The 18,141-nt window shown below is 34.3% G+C and overlaps 1 protein-coding gene across 3 annotated transcripts in view; it reads right to left on the reverse strand.

Annotated features, from left to right (window-relative positions):
- The window catches only part of MON2 (MON2 homolog, regulator of endosome-to-Golgi trafficking), a 108,643-nt gene that overhangs the window by 47,463 nt on the left and 43,039 nt on the right, over positions 1 to 18,141 (reverse strand). For all 3 annotated transcript variants that reach the window (XM_047740416.1, XM_047740415.1, XM_047740417.1), the window contains 11 exons: positions 16,257 to 16,381; positions 15,703 to 15,839; positions 14,174 to 14,327; positions 8,188 to 8,420; positions 6,412 to 6,493; positions 5,101 to 5,285; positions 3,778 to 3,890; positions 2,602 to 2,706; positions 1,923 to 2,003; positions 1,771 to 1,844; positions 1,595 to 1,685 (listed from right to left, as the gene is read on the reverse strand). In XM_047740416.1, the coding sequence (XP_047596372.1) occupies positions 1,595 to 1,685; positions 1,771 to 1,844; positions 1,923 to 2,003; positions 2,602 to 2,706; positions 3,778 to 3,890; positions 5,101 to 5,285; positions 6,412 to 6,493; positions 8,188 to 8,420; positions 14,174 to 14,327; positions 15,703 to 15,839; positions 16,257 to 16,381 (1,380 nt within the window). The remainder of the gene's footprint in view (positions 1 to 1,594; positions 1,686 to 1,770; positions 1,845 to 1,922; positions 2,004 to 2,601; positions 2,707 to 3,777; positions 3,891 to 5,100; positions 5,286 to 6,411; positions 6,494 to 8,187; positions 8,421 to 14,173; positions 14,328 to 15,702; positions 15,840 to 16,256; positions 16,382 to 18,141) is intronic.

An 18,141-nucleotide genomic window follows, 5' to 3' on the forward strand; every position in this document is an offset into this window, starting at 1 on the left:
AACAACTGTTCCCTCTAAGCCTCCCTGAAATATCACATCTGCTCCTACCACTCTCTTTAAATTATATTTTTCCAGGTTAACTATAAACTAATAATAATCAAATTTCCTATTTCTTCTCAATCCTCATTCTTCTTGATTTCTTGTAACATTTTTCTCTTTTGATTTCCACAAAACTGCCCTTTTCTAAATTTTGCCATTCCTTCAATACCCAACTCCAATCACAAATTCATTCATCTTGATTAATCTTAGTTCTTTTAGCTAAAATATGCAGTAAAAACATCTTCCATAACAGGACTCTAAGGATTCAGAAAATAAGTCTCACACCACATAAGATCTATAACTTTAACTCTTATACCACTTCAGCTACCACTTAACCATGAGCCAAGTAGTTTACATGCTATTTGAAAGTAAAAATCTTTTATTTCCTTTGTATTTCCTAGAAGAGTATCATGTACATAGAGTAAACATACTGTGGTTACTGAGTGAATATGTAAATTCTCAAGACATTACCACAGAAACTTGTTCAGATTTCCTTAAGGTACTCTATTAAAAATATATTTGTGTGTTAAGAGTTAATCTTAAAGATGCAGGATTATTAAAGATATCCAGAAACTGATTACTTTGCTATATTTTGTATTGCTCTTGCCTTAATTTGGAGTCAACTATAATGCACATTTTCAAACACCTACATGCTTATGTAATTCTCTACCTATGTACTATAGTATACAAAACTTCTCCCTAATGAAACATTAGTGTGGTTAATCTTTACAACAGTCTTACAGATGAAAAGCCACAGTATAAAGAATTATAATTTAGGTCTAGGCAGACAATATAATTTTGGATCTTACAGGTATATGTTAAACAAGTTATAAAGCTGCATTCTCTGCTTTTTAATCATGTTCTAGGTATCTTCATTTATTTGTAAATGGTCACACTATACTTATTTTAAAACACGGAAAGCATTTTAAATAATTTCTAAAATATAAATAAATCCATATATTCCTGTGCTTTCTAAGTATAACAGAAAATTATATTTTGAGTACAGAAAGAAATGTTCTTGAATGTCAATAATCAAAAGGACTGTTCTATTCATTCAGTTAATGAGCAAAGCAAAAAATTAATTTTCAAGGTAGGGAGAATCATTACCTTTAGAAAGAAATGATTAGCTCCTTATTTTCCATCCCAACGAAGGCAAGAGAAACTGAGACATATATATATTGCTTGATTTAAATCTTGTATTGCCCCAATCATAAATTATAATTACAAATATTATTATGACATTTTATGGAACTCATTTATAAATGTGATACTGCCTTTATTCTTTATCAAAATGTTTCTTAAAATACTCAGTACCCAAGAGAAACAGAAACAGTTTAAAATTATTAATATATATTAGACAAATCACAAACCGGATAGTCCTCTTCACTCCCCCTTCAACAAATAACCACCATAAATGGTAAAAACTCAAGAGAATTGAGAGAGCCTGCAAGATAAGCATTAGTCCCATTACTAAAATACTAAGATCATAATGAGTGTACTCCTTATTTAACTCAATAATGTACCATATTTAAAACAGAAAGATAGAATATCACACCTTATTATTTCCATAGGCCATATCCATTGCTTCTAGGGATAAGGAGCAAAGTGCATTTATTAAATGATGCAATGATACGTCATCAAGATACCTATAATGAAAATGAAGAAATAAAACATTCTGATCTAAAATATACACTAATAATATTTCTATCAATTTTAAAAACTGATTCTTACTGTGAGCTTTCAAACAATCTTGAAAGTATATTGGAAATCACTGGTAAATCTGTCATCACTGCTGTTGTTAGAACCTAAGAGAAGAATACAATTAAATGTAACATATGAACATTTCAGGAAGCACAAATTGAGTAAAACCAACTAGAGCTTACTGTACTGGGTCCTTCTACAGCTCTCCCAGGTTTCAAGGCACCACCACTACTAGGCTTTAATCCCAGAATCCACACAAGATGCTGTAAAATTAAAGGTAAAAAAAAAAAAAAAAAGAAATTTATAAAAATTATAAAAATTCTAGTAACTAAAATTTTTAAAAAATCAGTAGTAACTTCAAATAATTAAAATTAATAAGTTTCCAATAACTAAATTTGTTTTTAAAGATTTTATTTATTTATTTGACAAAGACAGACAGAGAGATAGCACAAGCAGGGGGAGTGGCAGAGGGAGGGAGAGGGAGCAGCAGACTCCCCGCTGAGCAGGGAGCCCAATCTAGGACTCAATCCCAGGACTCTGAGATCATGACCTGAACTGAAGGCAGCTGCTTAACTGACTAAGCCACCCAGGCACCCCCAATAACTAAATTTAAGTTAATAATTACTATTCATATAAAATACTTCTGACACCAAGCATAGGATATAGAACTTAGGCCATTGAGAGAAGAATTCCATTACTTTGTACAATAGAAGCCACATCTTTATTCCTTTCTAACTTTTTCTTCTTCAAACTTACTGCCTAGTCTTTAGGCCTGCTCAAAGCACCAGTAGACACTGCTTAATTTGTTAGCACTCAGCTATAAAAACAACACTGACCTCTGACCCAGAGCCTACAACATACCTGTAGAGTTGCCAAGACAAGTTGCCATGATGTTCCAAGAACAGCTCCATGGCAGTGTGCCAAGTTAAGTAAAGTCCTCATACACTGGATATTTTTGGAAGTGAGCTATATATATTTTTTAAAAGATATATTTGTAAATACTGTTGTACATTCTTGTAAAGCAGCATTATCATATTCAAATATTTTTTGAAATAAAAAAACAAAAATATTAAGAAAATAGGTTTGGATGGTTTTGTAAAGAACAAATTAATTTGCTTAAAAGTTGTGTTATCATATATATATGTATTAGAATGTCTCATAAGAGATTCCAGATGGAGGTCAAGTAAGGAGTTTTAATAAATACTATAAAAGCTTACAGATTTTACTTTAAAACAGAAGTGTTTAAAGAGGTATAGATAAACAGGAATCATGTCATACTGGTCTACATTATTATTCTGAAAATCAACCTGTAAACAAATATTAAGAAAGACTGCATAAAGTACAGTTTGACATTGGCCTGGATTAACATTGGCTGAGTTCATGCCGTAGAACTACCATAACCTTAGTTAAATTAACCTCTCTACCTATCATTTCATTTCTTTAGAAAGAAAAGAGCTGAGGGTATTAAATCAGGTAAAACAAAATTCAATAAATATCAGCTGCCATCATCATCATTATCATCATCACAGAGAATATATTTCTTTTAATTTGGTCCTTACTATGGTCTTCACTGGAAAATATTGTGTTTTAAGAGTACCACAAGAAGAAATGGCAGATCATGGTTTATACTTTCCTTTTTTTCTGATTCCTTTGAATTAACATTTTGTAGAACTCAAATGCCCCAGAGTTGTTCTATATTAGAAGGAAACCATGTCAACTACTTTTATCCTAATTACATTATTTCAGAATATACCTGTAAGATATATATTATAGTCATGATCCTTGGCTGGAGCTAATTTTCTGTGATAGTTACTATTAAAAAGAGGATTGAAATGAATTACTTTTTAGGAGAAAAAAGAGTTGTGTTATCACAATTGCTTATGATAATGTCAACTGCTAATGTCTTCTGAAGGTATCAATCATCCAGGTAAATAAAAGTAAGTAACTATAATGATAAAATTAGGCAAACATAAAAAGAAAGGTACAAAAGGTATGCTGGAGAGTTAGTTGGTAACCAAGATAAGAAAAATACTTTACCATTACTGTTCCTTGAGGCTGGATGGCCAGAGGTTGACCCACTGCCACAACTTGTTGGTGAGATTCACTTGATGGACTTATCATCATAACACTTTGACCCTGAATGGAATATGCTAGAACACAAAGGAAAGCTTAAATAATTAAGATAAACTTCTCACACAACATTCAAGTACGTAATGTTATATTTTACTTTTTTTTTTAAATAGATTTTTTAAAAAATTTATTTGACAGAGAGAGAGAGAGAGAGAGCGAGAGAGGGAACACAAGCAAGGGGAGTGGGAGAGGGAGAAGGAGGCTTCCCGCTGAGCAGGGAGCCTGATGTGGGACTCTATCCCAGGACCCTGGGATCACGACCTGAGCTGAAGGCAGATGCTTAACAACTGAGCCACCCAGGCATCCCATTTCATTGTTTTATTCATTTGAGAGAGAGAGAGTGCACAACAGTTGCGGGGGGAAGGAGGCAGGTAGAGGGAAAGAGAGAAGCAGACTCTCCACTGAACAGGAAGCCCAACACAGGGCTCAATCGCAGGACCCCGAGATCACAACCCGAGTCAAAGGCAGACATTAACCATCTGAGCCATCCAGGTGCTCCAGTAATAATATACTTTAAAACATTAATTTTATTAAACTAAGTGCAACTATGACACTTATGTAGTTATCTATATGCAAACCTTTTAAAAACTCAGGTGTTACAAAAACCAAGATAAGTTAAACAAATTTTAAGTAATTTTCTATATAACTTTTTAAAATTGTAAAACTTTGGCAGACTTCTTCACAAGCAAAACAGAATTAGGACACATTAAGTATTTTTTTTTTTTACATTAAGTATTTTAAAATGTATTCCCAGTAATCTTTCCTAATTAAAGTTATAGGCCAATTTTCAAGTTTTCAGACTGAAAACTAAATATCATATTGAAACATATTTACTTTACATGTAACAAACCTGTGTGTTTTCAAAGTATTCAACAAGAAAAAAAACTGAATGTTAATCCAGTGGTTGCAAGCATTACTGTTCTACTAGTTCCGTTTAAAAAAATAAAAATAAAAACCACCATTTCAGCAGTATGATATAGTTTACAAAAGACTTCCAGATTTATTTTCTTCGAACTTCACAATTATTGTTTAAAATTGGTATTATTCTCCCTGCACCCCCATTGTTTTGAAGAGATGGAAATAACTGAAGCTCCACATCATTAACTTCTCGCCAAGGTCAGAGTCAGTGAATGAAACAGCAGAGGCTTGAACTCAGAATTTCTATAATATTTTCTCTATACCATGTCACTCCACTAGATGGAAAAAACTGTGAATAAGCTAAAGTCTTACATTTGTTGGAAAGTGTGGCTGCAGTGGTGGTATTCAGTACTGTAAGAGCATAATGGGGAGGCAGGGAGCCTTTGCATATTGCAGTTATAAAGGCATCTCTTGAAGTTACAAGGCCCAATCTTCCACAAAGAGCAGCCATAGTCAATTCAGCTTTTAAAATATTCTCAGTGGCAGCTTCATCTGTGCTGAAAAGATAAAGTATTTTATTTAACATGATTAATTTATGTTTAATTATACTGCAAACATGACATGGAATTAGGTATTCAGAAGTTGTAAGAAAATCTATACAAAAGTATTATGAAAATCAATTTACTTAAGAAGGAATTTTAACTAATCAACATAATGCCTGAAAATCTGAACGGGGTAAAAGCAGTATATAATACATATATCATTATTGAAGAAAAGGGTCACACACTCAAAAGATTTAACCTAAAACATCAAGCATTTTTTTAAAGATTTTTATTTATTTATGTATTTGAGAGAGAAAAAGATGAGCAGTGGGGAGGGGCAGAGGGAGAAGCAGACACCCTGCTGAGCAGGAAGCCTAATGCAGGGCTCGATCCCAAGACCTGGAGATCATGACCTGAGCCAAGGGCAGATGTTTAACTGACTGAGCCACCCAGGTTCCCCAAAATATCAAGCATTTTAAAATCAGCAAATCCTGTCATTATGGGAAAAAAAAATCAAAGTAACTGATAATTATCATTACTGTAAAAGTAATAGAAAGGCTTGAAGTGACAAAGGCACTCTATAATTTTAGGACTGTATTTTCCATTAAAACATCATGACAACTATTCTGGGGGGGAGCAGGGCAAGAATAGGATGAAGGAGAGGGAGGTGGCCAAAAAAGAATAATGTTCTATCTCTCTGATATGAGGAATTTGAGAGGCAGGGCAGGGGGCCTTGGGGGACAGGGAGGGGAAAAATGAAACAAGATGGGACCGCGGAGGGAGAAAAACCGTAAGAGACTCTTAATCTCAGGAAACAAACTGAGGGTTGCTGAGGCGGGGTGGAGGGGAAGTTATAGGGTAGCCGGGTTATGCATATTGGGGAGGGTATGTGTCATGGTGAGTGCTGTGAATTGTGTAAGGGTGGTGATTCACAGACCTGTACCCCTGAAGCAAATAATACATTATATGTTGATTAAAAAAAAAAAAAGAATAATGTTCAATATATATAAAGCTATAAAAAAGTAAGAAAAATTAATATTAAAAAACTAATATTAAGAAATAATTTTAGGACCAATTAAGTATCTATTTTAATGTTTATTAACTGACACATGCAATAAAAAAAATTATAAAGACTTAATACCTGGCATCAAGGAGGAGTGAGAGAGCAGCAAGTAAACCACACCAGCAGGCATTTACCATTTCTTCCCAAACAGCTCTACTAACTTAAAGGACAAAAACATACAACACTTCATGATCATTATAGATAGCAGAGTATTTGACAATATATCATTCTAAAACCACCCTAGTCATTTGGCAATACATTACATATTCTATCAACTTGATTACTAAATACTAAAGCTCTAATAGTTAAAATACATTTGAAAAAATGAAAACTTAAAAACCACACCAATTTCAGAACTCAAGAAGTCTTTAAACTAAGTCGCTTTAAAATATCAATGGTAGGATCTTTCAATACACAAGTTAACTGGTATCTGTGTGTGTGTGTGTGTGTAATACCAATTCCTATTCCCTTCCCCTTCACTGGGCCAAATTTCCAGCCTCTGTGACCAGCTCAAAGAAAGGCAGTGTTAACAAGCTATTCAGCCAGGAGACTGATTTCTATACACTGGGCATCGAGCAAATGAGTAAATCCACTGAATAAACTGGGACCAAGTGTCTCACTTCTGGAAAAGGTAACTGAAAACATGGAAAGGTAAAAAAATAAGCCTTGCGGTATTAAACCAGAACTGGAAGAAACCTCATTTAGACATTTTTAGACAAACATTTTTTTAAAAATGTAAAGAGATGTATGTGTATGTGTGTGTATCTCCTTTTCAAGTAATAAGAAGCACACTAGTGCCCATGTGTTCATTTCTAAATACTAAACTAAAAATAGCAAGGGCTCCTTAGAAAAATAACTGATTCCTGGGCTTGGCAAGAAAGATCCAAGATGAGCTTAGAACGTTGTATTGTGTCAGATAGTGAGATAGTGCTCAGAAAATGATAAAAGGACACAGTGGCCAGTTTGAAAGGGGTCCCACTGGCCATTATCAGGAACAATCTGTGTGTTAAACCAAATAATGATAATCATATTACATTGTAAGCTTTCAAATAAAATAGAAATCCAAGAATCCATACTAATATAAATGAGTAAATTTAAAAAACTAAATAAATGGGTGAGAAGGGAAAGCTCTCTTTTACAGAAGCCTCAAAATATTTCTCCACAAAAAAAAGTTCATAATTAATCTTACACCGAAGAAACCAGCCAGACATCATGTTAACCAAATGATAAAAGTTAACATTACCAATAATGAGACATACTGATAACTGTATGCTCTTGCTGTGTTTATAGACTAGGTTTAACATAGCAATATTTCTGTGGCAGCCCTAGCAAAAATGAGTAAATTGAATCTAATTATAAGGGAAAAAAAGACAAACCTAAACTGACTAGCCTGTACTCTTCAAAAATGTCAAGATCATATAAGACAAGAAAAATCTAATGAAGTTTCCAGAGTAAAGGATAGTATAGCAACATGGAACTAAATTCAACATGTGATCCCAGAACACCAAAGACATCACTGGGGCAACTGGCAAAATTTGAATGAGGTCTGGGATAAGATAATACTGGGCTGATGCTAAATTTATGATGGGACTATACTGTAGTTTTATTAGGAAACTGTCCTTATTTTTAAGAAAACACGAAAATATTAAGGATATCATGTCTGCAACTTATTGTCAAATAGTTCAGCAGAAAAGTATAGTGACGTACATAAACAGAATGATAACACAAATAGGGTAGTGTTAACAACTGGGAAATCAGGGTGAAGGGATGTTTGGGAACTTGAGTATTTCTGCAACTTTTCTGTAAATTCAAATTATTTCAAAATAAAAATTAAAAATACAGGTATCAGTATACCTTTTTCTTTATCCATCTGGTCTGATGTTGACTGTAATTCTTGCTGTTCTGATGATTGTGTTGGTGAAGAAGCTGCTTCAGTAGTAGTCTGACATTCTGTTTCAACCTCTCCTAACTCTCCTTCAATCATACTAGTAATTCCACGTACAAGGTCAAGCAAACAATGGAATGCCACAGACATAGCATAACCTTCTGGTATAGTTGGGGGCTCAACTTTATCCAACATCTCCAGGCTGAAATTAAGAAAAAATCAGAACACTAATTAAAAGCCATGATGATGAAAATATATATACAAGTGTTTGTAGTTCATAGAAAGTAAGAGCAACAGAATAGAAAACATGAATAGAATTAATGAGTGTTTCATGGGGCGCCTGGGTGGCTCAGTGGGTTAAAGCCTCTGCCTTCGGCTCAGGTCATGATCCCAGGGTCCTGGGATCGAGCTCCACATTGGGCTCTCTGCTCAGCGGGGAGCCTGCTTCCTCCTCTCTCTCTCTCTCTCTCTCTCTGTCTGCCTGCCTCTCTGCCTACTTTTGATCTCTGTCTGTTAAATAAATAAAATCTTTTAAAAAATTTTTTAAAAATTTAAAAAAAAAAGAATTAATGAGTGTTTCATTTGGAGGGATCCTTTCTCAGTATTCTAAGAAAGTGATTAGAATAATTAAGGCCTGACCACTACCATAACTAATTATTTTATCAATTTACTTTTTGTCCCTCTCCCTCAATGTGCCAGTATTTTATTTTATTTTTTTAAATTTTATTTATTTATTTGAGAGAGAGACAGTGAGAGAGAGCATGAGCGAGGAGAAGGTCAGAGGGAGAAGCAGACTCCATGGAGCTGGGAGCCCGATGTGGGACTCAATCCTGGAACCCCGGGATCATGACCCGAGCCGAAGACAGTCGTCCAACCAACTGAGCCACCCAGGCGTCCCAATGTGCCAGTATTTTAATTAAAGAAATTTAATTAGAGAAATTAAATCTTACATATAAAATAGAGTAAGATTAAATGGATTATAAAACTTCTCAAACTCTAACTCAGGTGCTTTCAAAATAAGGTACTACAAAATCAAATCAATCCTATAAACAGGAAGATATTTTCACACTGAGAAAGTATTACTGTGAGATATCCAGCTTAGCTATCATCTCAGACACAATCTGCCAACAGGGTAAGAATAATACTCAGAGCATCAATATGTCAAAGTCAAAAAAAATTTTTTTTAACATTTTATTTATTTATTTGAGAGAGAGAGAGAGATCACAAGTAGGCAGAGGAAGGCAGAGAGAGAGGAGGAAGCAGGCTCCCTGTTGAGCAGAGAGCCCGATGAGGGGCTCAATCCCAGGACCCTGGGATCATGACCTGAGCCAAAGGCAGACACTTAACGACTGAGCCAGCCAGGTGCCCCCAAAGTCAAATTTTAGAGCAGTTTCTACTCCATAGTTAGAACAAGCTTTCAAAAAGAAAGATAACAAATCTTTTGTCTTAAATCACAGCAAATAAGAAATTATGGTTTTAAGTTCCTTAAAATTGAAATCTGTCACAATAATTCAATGGAAAAAGAATTGGTGGTACTGGAGCAACTGAATATTCATATGTAAATGAATGATGGTAGATCTTTACCTGGTACCATATACAAAAATTAACTCAAAATTAATCAATGACCTAAATATAGAGGCTAAAACTAAAACTCTCAGAAGAAAACACAGTCAAAAATCTTCATGACCTTACATTAGGTAATGATTTGTTAGACAGGATACCAAAAGCACAAGCAACAAAGGAAAAAACAAATAAACTGAATTCATCAATATTAAATACTATTGTGCTTTAAAGGCCACTATTAAGAAAATGAAAGACAATCCACAGAATAGAAAATTTTTGCAAATCATGTATCAGATAAGGAGCTAAAGATCCAGAATATATACTAAATAATAAAAAGACAACCCAATTAAAAAAGGAACAATAGAACTGAAAAGACATTTCTCCCAAGATGATATACAAATGGCCAAAAAGTATGTGAATGAGATAGATATTCAATGCCATTGGTATTTAGAGAAATGCAAACTGAAAATATGGTAAGGTAACATTTAATGTCCACTAGGATGGCTAAAATCAGAAGACTGTTACAATAATCAAAAGACAGTAACAGGGGCGCCTGGGTGGCTGAGTGGATTAAAGCCTCTGCCTTCAGCTCAGGTCATGATCCTGGGGTCCTGGGATCGAGCCCCGCATCAGGCTCTCTGCTCGGCAGGGAGCCTGCTTCCTCCTCTCTCTCTGCCTGCCTCTCTGCGTACTTGTGATCTCTGTCTGTCAAATAAATAAATAAAATCTTAAAAAAAAAAAAAAAGACAGTAACAAGTGCTGCTGAGGATGTGGAGAAATCTGAACCCCCATATACTGTTGGTGGGGATATAAAATGATACAGTCAGTTGGGAAAATAGTTTGGCAGTTATTCAAAAAGTTAAACATAGTAATACATGACTCAGTAATTCTACTCCTAGGTATATACATCTATGAGAAATGAAAACATACATCTAAGCAAAAAGTTGTACACAAATGCTCATAGCAGCGTTATCTCTAAAAAACAAAAAGTGGAAGCAATCCAAATATACCCATCAGTTGATGGATAAACAAAATACAGTACATCCATAAATCTGAATATTATTTAGCCATAAAAAGAAATGAAGTACTGATATATCCTACAATACAGGTGAACCTTCAAAACATGCTGAAGGAAGCCTGAATAAAAGAATATTTATTGTGTGATTACATTTATATGAAATATCCAGAATAGGGAAATCAGAAGAAATGCAAAACAGACTAGTGGTTGCTAGGGGAATGGGAAAGAGAGACTAGGGAATGAGTATGGGTTTCTTTCTGGGATGATGAAAAAGTCCTGGAATTCAAGGTGATTACTGTTACATAGCTTTTTAATACAGTAAAACCATAAAATGTATAATGTAAAGGGCGAATTTTATGGTATGTGGATTACATCTCAAAAACAAAATTGAAATCACTAAAGATTACAATAAGTTAATAAAAGAGATTTCCTAAAAGTTGCTGAATCATAATCAAGACTGGAGGTAGGTAATTTGTAAAGAAATGCAAAACTCAGAATAAACAATAACAACACCTACAAACAGCTACCATTTGTTGCACAACAACTCTTGGCCTGGGACTCTAGGGGCTTTTTGATATATGTTGTCTTGTTTAACTTCTCACAAACTCCTAAAAGATACAGATGATGCAACGAAGGACTAAGGTGACACAGTTATCCATCAAGAGTTCTTAACCCAAGTCTCACTCTAAAGCCTATCAATTTAACCTCTAGAATGTGAGCTCCGAGGATTTTAAAATTTAGGTAATCAGTAAAGATATATTTACATTACTGATCAAGAGATCTAAGCTCAAACAAAGTGGTGAAGTTTATGGGTTTAATCGTTGTCAAGCAAATGAGCCTTTTAGAGCCACACATTAAGCCTGTGAGTGCTAAGCATTTTTTCAGACAAATCTCTATTCTCAATGAAGAAATGATCTACTGAGAAAATGCATCTCAAACAAAGAAAATAATCTTAAATATCCCAAACTCTAATCCCCATTCTCTGGTAAAGGCCTTAAATGCTAGTAAAGAAAAAAAGGTGATTTATACTTATTTTTATAAATACCACAACCTAAAACAAAGCTCACGCTTTCTTATCTCAGTATTTCAGTGCTATTTTATTAGAACTAGTATATAAATTCCAGTTTTAGATAAAATGTAACTCATTTATTTAAATATTTTAAAATTTAAGGTAAAGTTGCAAAACTGTCACCAGCCCAACTCTGAAAGGAGCCATAGTGTAATTAATCAGAAAGAATATGTCAGCAATACTTATGTCAAAACTACTTTTGTCTGTATATGACTTAGGTTTTCAAATGATTATATACGCAAAAAGTCAACAGAAGAACAGAATACACAATCAAGATTTACATGTATGCCTTCAAAGAAAATAGTGAGAATAACTTTATACTGAATCTCACAACAAATGAATGAATAAAAGATACCAATTCAACAGGGAGGGTTCAAACATACTAATCCGTGTGTAAAAGAAAACCCAGTATTTCCTGGCTATTTTTGATTCCAGAGGTGAATAATCTCAGTGTTTCTAGCACTAACAAAAACCCCAAAACCATCATTTGTATGTTCCTTTAAAAATTTAGTCCTAACTTTGTCTTCAAGTGAAATAATGTACTGTACTCAAAATCATAGTATTTAGTAGCTGAACTAGTTAAAATCCAACTCTCTTAATTGATAAAGATTAAATTATCAATAAATAATTGGTTTCAAACTTCCATCAATAAAAAAGTAATTTGTACAACTTTGCCAAGTATTTATTCCCATTCATTTGTTTTAATTTTTCTTCCTCAAGCATACATCTTCACTCTCTCCCTTTATTATGTATTTGCTCAATCTTCTTTCTGCAGAGATTGTTTCTATCCCCATCTTTACCCTGGTCACTCTCTATCCCCTTAATTTTTTTTTTCTTCAAAGAATTAACCACTACCCAAGGTGATATTATATGTTTATTTGAACCTTTATTGACCATCTCACTCACTAAAATGTAAGCTCAATGAGGATAACTAGTTTTAATGTTGGGGTTTTTTCAGTTTATAAAATGAGGTAGGGAAATAAATGAGATTACTGTTTCCTTCAGTGCTAGAAATCTGATTTCTTTTAAATCTGATCATCTAGTATACCTGAGTCATTAGCCTTTGTAGCAAGCAAAACTTATATGAGACTAGGTAACTTTAATTTCTTTTAAATGACTAAGAATAACAATGATTTTTAGTTAAGTATTTCAGTCCTCTATGATTCTATACTTTCATAATTTGATGCAAAATAAAGCTGCACATACCATGATTATACTATGCAGATTGACATACCATATAAATTTATCATTTAAACTAGTCAGAGAGTGGGAGTTGGGCACATGGGTGAAGAGGAGAGGGAGAGACAGGCTTCCAGTTATGGAATGAGTAAGTGATGGGAATAAAAGGCACAGCATAAGGAACATAGTGAATGATATTGTAACAGTGATGTAAGAGGACAGACGGCAGCTGTACTTGTGGTGAACACAACATAATGTATAAACTTGTCAAATTACTATGTTGTACTGTATACCTGAAACTTACGTAATGTGTGTAAACTATACTCAAATTTAAACAAACAAAAAGTAACAAACAAACTAGTCAGAGACTCTGCTTCACACTTTAGGTTCTGATTTACTGTCATCAGGATAGCGTTTTAATTACACATGCCAAGCATTCAAAATGTATTACTTGATTATCTAACAGCAACAGCAGTAGTGTTAAATCTAAGTAGGACTGATTGTTTTATCTCTGTAGCACTGTAGTTCACTCTAACTTAAGAAAATTCAACAATATACTGCCAAATATGTATTTCTTAAACTGAATTGGCTTAATGACAATAAAAATAACACATAGGGACTCCATTAAACACCTTACGTTAATTAAACTAAAAGTACTGTGTGTTAAACTCTAAAAACGTAATTAGGTACAGTTAAAATAACTTTTCTCACCTACAGAATCCTGAAAGGTAGATATAACACTACTCTCATTTTATAGGTGAAGAAACAGATTTTTAAAAAGGTTAATTCATTTGCTGCTGGTGACTCAGTCAGCATTAGAAGACCTAAGTCCAAAGTCACATACTTAAATCAAAAAGCCATACAGAAAAACTAACTAGGTCCTCAGGTTAAAAAAAATACATTTTGTTTCACAATACTGTTAATACTAACACATCAATAAACAACACAAAAGAAAACAAACAAAACCCAATCCTATGTAAAACTCTCAACATAAGACAAGAGAAAATTAGTTCTAAACTGCATTAGAATTATTAGGTTTAAAATTTTAAATATAATGCAGAAAAATTTTAGGATAAAATAACCTCAATGGTGTCATTCATCACAAAATAAAGCTACTACTACTTACTACGTGGCTTTTGCACTGCCTTGCACTGTTATAGTCAGAATAGGTATCCAAGTTCCTCTATATTCAAATGCTGGTAGCAAAGTAACACCTCCACCAATCCCCAACATTCCTGAGTTAGCTGGTGCTGAGACGGGGCCACCTGAGTTATTGTTTCCTATTAGACAAGGGAAAGAAAGCAAAGATACCAACTTACTAGTTAATTACAAATCCATAATACACAGACATCTGTTTAATTAAAAAAAATTTGTTCTATTAAGAAAGGATACCACACGAATAAATGAAGTTTATCAATCCTGCTTTGGCTATTAGAAGCTCTATTTCCCCAGAATACCATTTCCTTTTTTTTTTTAATTAATTTATTTTTAAAAAGATTTTATTTATTTGTCAGAGAGAGAGAGAGCACGAGCGAGAACAGGCAGAGTGGCAGGCAGAGGCAGAGGGAGAAGCAGGCTCCCCACTGAGCAAGGAGCCCGATGTGGGACTCAATCCCAGGATGCTGGGATCATGACCTGAGCGGAAGGCAGCCACTTAACCAACTGAGCCACCCAGGCGTCCCCATTTCCTTTTTTATAAGAAAGGTACTAATGAGTAAAACTACTGGCAAACTTTATAATATACTTTTTGTTAGACCATTTCTTATCAGAGGTGAAAATAAAGAATTAAGAAACCATTAATCGGACAGTAGAAAGAAGATAAACATAAAGAAGGCAAAAAGAAACAAGAAGCCATATGTTGATTGCCAAACAAGCTTAAACCAAGTTTACCTATTTTTTAAAATTTTTTATTTTTTATAAACATAGAATGTATTTTTATCCCCAGGGGTACAGGTCTGTGAATCGCCAGGTTTACACACTTCACAGCACTCACCATAGCACATACCCTCCCCAATGTCCATACCCCTACCCACCTCTCCCAACCCCCCTCCCCGCCAGCAACCCTCAGTTTGTTTTGTGAGATTAAGAGTCACTTATGGTTTGTCTCCCTCCCAATAAGCTTACCTATTTTTTTAAAAAGAGAAATGAACAGACCTCCTAAGGTGGTGAACCAAATTCTTTAAAGAGAGGCACAAAATGAAGATCCTTCTCTCTCTCTCTCTCTTTTTTTTTTTATATTTTAGTTATTTGAGAGAGACAGAGAGAGCACAAGCGGGGGAGGAGCAAAGAGAGAGGGAGAAGCAGGCAACCTGGGATCATATCTGAGCTGAAGGCAGACACTTAACTGACTGAGCCACCCAGGTGCCCCAAAATGAAAATTCCTCTAAAATGAAAATAAGCATCTAAACTCTTATTCTTATGTGATTAGAGAACCTGAAAGTATACTAAAGAAGGAAACATATTTTGGAAAGAAGTAAATATAGCTGCCTCAATGAGACTGAATTTTCTTTAAGTATAAACTCGTTACTATCAATACATTTAGGTAATACAAATTTCTCCAGTCACAAAATTTCCATAAAATATCCTCTGAGAACAGTGAATACAGGAAATCATGGCAGAATATTAAAAAAAAACAAAATATGAATTAGCCTTTACCAGCTTGGTTTGTTGTAGCAGGATTTCCAGTAGGAGGGACAAGAAACAACGACTGTATAAAAGATCCCAGGGCATTCACAATATCACGAAAAACCTTGGTAGAATGCTGTTTCATATCATAGGACTGACAAAATGACCTGTAAAATAATTTTAAATGTTTCTGAGAAAAATACTTGAATATATTAAAAATTTTTAACATTTTTTATAGCAATTAATGTTGATATAATCAGTCTGAATGCTGTACTTAAAACTTCATCACACCTGAGTGATTTTACTAAGTTAGTACAAAGGTTCAGACTGAGGTTAGTGTTATAAAAAAAAAAAATCATCTTGGCCATATTTACCAATAAATTTGGACTGATGGCAATTACTACCCCTATTTTTTTTGCCCACAGCTCAGTTGTTTTACACACACACACCACTACCACTCCATTTACATATAATACCCAATTTTCTTTGTTTAGACATCACTAATACTTGGGAATAAATACGTAAACTCTTCCTACTAGCAAACATTACCCTATCTATTTAACAAAATACTGCTGAGGTTTTACCTTAAGAGCTGAGGCTGCACACAGAGTCTGTGTATTGATTCTACTGCAACAGCTCGTAACCACTGTGGTTTATCTGCATCCAGAAATTTCACCAGAAGTGACAGAAATATCTCACATTCAGTTACCTAAAAAGATTATTAAATAATAATATTTTTAAACCTAAGATCAGAATTTATAAATTACATTCTTGTTCTTAGTGTTACGGACAAACCAGTAAAATCTTCCAATTTTAAATAAATTAAAATTCTTAATGGGGAGTAGAGAAAAAAGCAGACTACATAGGAAAAAGCTAACAATAAAAATAATCAGTCTCTCTCTAAATCCCTGAAAATACACAAGTGATCTGCTCTCATGGTTAACCTTTTAACCTTATTCTTTAGAAAACACTATGCACCATCACACCATTCTCATTCCTGGCAGGTAGCATATATCATATAAACTGCTAATAGGATGTATGCTCTACTCTTCAATAACACCACGTTTTCCCATATGTTCTTTTGCTGCTTAAACAAAGAGGCAATAAGCCTAAGCACGTTTAATATATATTTTCTAGTAGGAAAACAAGGAATCTGTAGCAGTTGACAGGTAAAAAGATACATAAAGTATTTAGAACAAGGCCTGGTACATAGCTTTGCTTTGTAAGTACTAGTTATCATTACCAATATAAACCATCTCCTCTGCAAGTTCTTTGTAAATAAAAATGTCTCAAGAACATTTTTACCATTATGTACTAAATGTCTGATAAATGAATAAACAACCAAAAAAAAAGTAACCAGGTTTTTCAACAGTCAATGGATTACTTCTGTTGTACACTAACTGAGGACACAACAGGATATCTGGGAGCTAAGAACCTGACATTGTGATTACTAAGCCACACTGGACCCTCCTTTTACTGTGGCACCTTCTTGGTTGAATTAGCTAGGGGTAACCTGAAATGAGCGAGCATCACATGGGGCAAGAGGATGTTCACCCAAAGTCTTAGCAGCTGGTATTCTCTAATGCCTTTCAGTACTGTTAACTGAATGCTGAAAATCAGGACATGATCATGAAAGCAGGAGGGATAATTAAAAACTTTATCTGTGGACTGCTATGATTGGAGAAATCATAAAACAGAGGTTTAGCAATGTTCTAATCATAAGACAGCTAAAAAGCACTAGATCAGAAGAAATCAGAGAGGCTCAGCTTCTTTATCCAACTGAGTGGATGACAAGGTACATAACCTTCTTATAAATAAAGGATAAAATTATCTATATCTTTCGGAGAAATCAAATCAGAAAACTGTAAGAATAAAAACATCCCCTAAACATGATAAAATTCATGCAAATACAGAGCACATTATTTTTTTCTATTAAACAAATGATCCTTTTAGTAAAGAACTGAAGAAGAATCATGTGGTGACTCACTGTACAAGTTGTATCTACTAGAGTTTTAACATTAGTGCATCCTCCAAATGGACACTACCTACTTTAGAGTGAAAATGAAGTATGTATGTGGTAGAACTGAAGCCTCATCAGCTAGATTATGAGGCCAGAAAACAAAGACTCTCAGAAACATCATTATATCTCAGCCAAAGGAAATACTGTTTAAAAACTTGCCTTGAAGAGTGTATCATTTTCTCTCCTGTGGTAGACAGACTACAGCACAAATCAAACAATAAATTTATATTGTAGCCACTAAAACCTTGTGATCTGGGTAAAGGAGAGACTCTCTCCTGAGGTCTGGAACTTTGCTCTCCCTTCTTCCCTCCTTGCCAAGTGTGAAAGTCTGATCACAGAACTTGTGCTGAGGTCACTGCACTGTTCTCAATCAAGGACATCAATGGAGGGTGCCTACTGTGAATCTGTTAAGCCTTTTCTCCAAGAGGCTGAACTCATAGGGAAACAGG

This window comes from Lutra lutra, chromosome 8 (assembly GCF_902655055.1).
Source record: "Lutra lutra chromosome 8, mLutLut1.2, whole genome shotgun sequence".
NCBI lineage: Eukaryota > Metazoa > Chordata > Mammalia > Carnivora > Mustelidae > Lutra > Lutra lutra.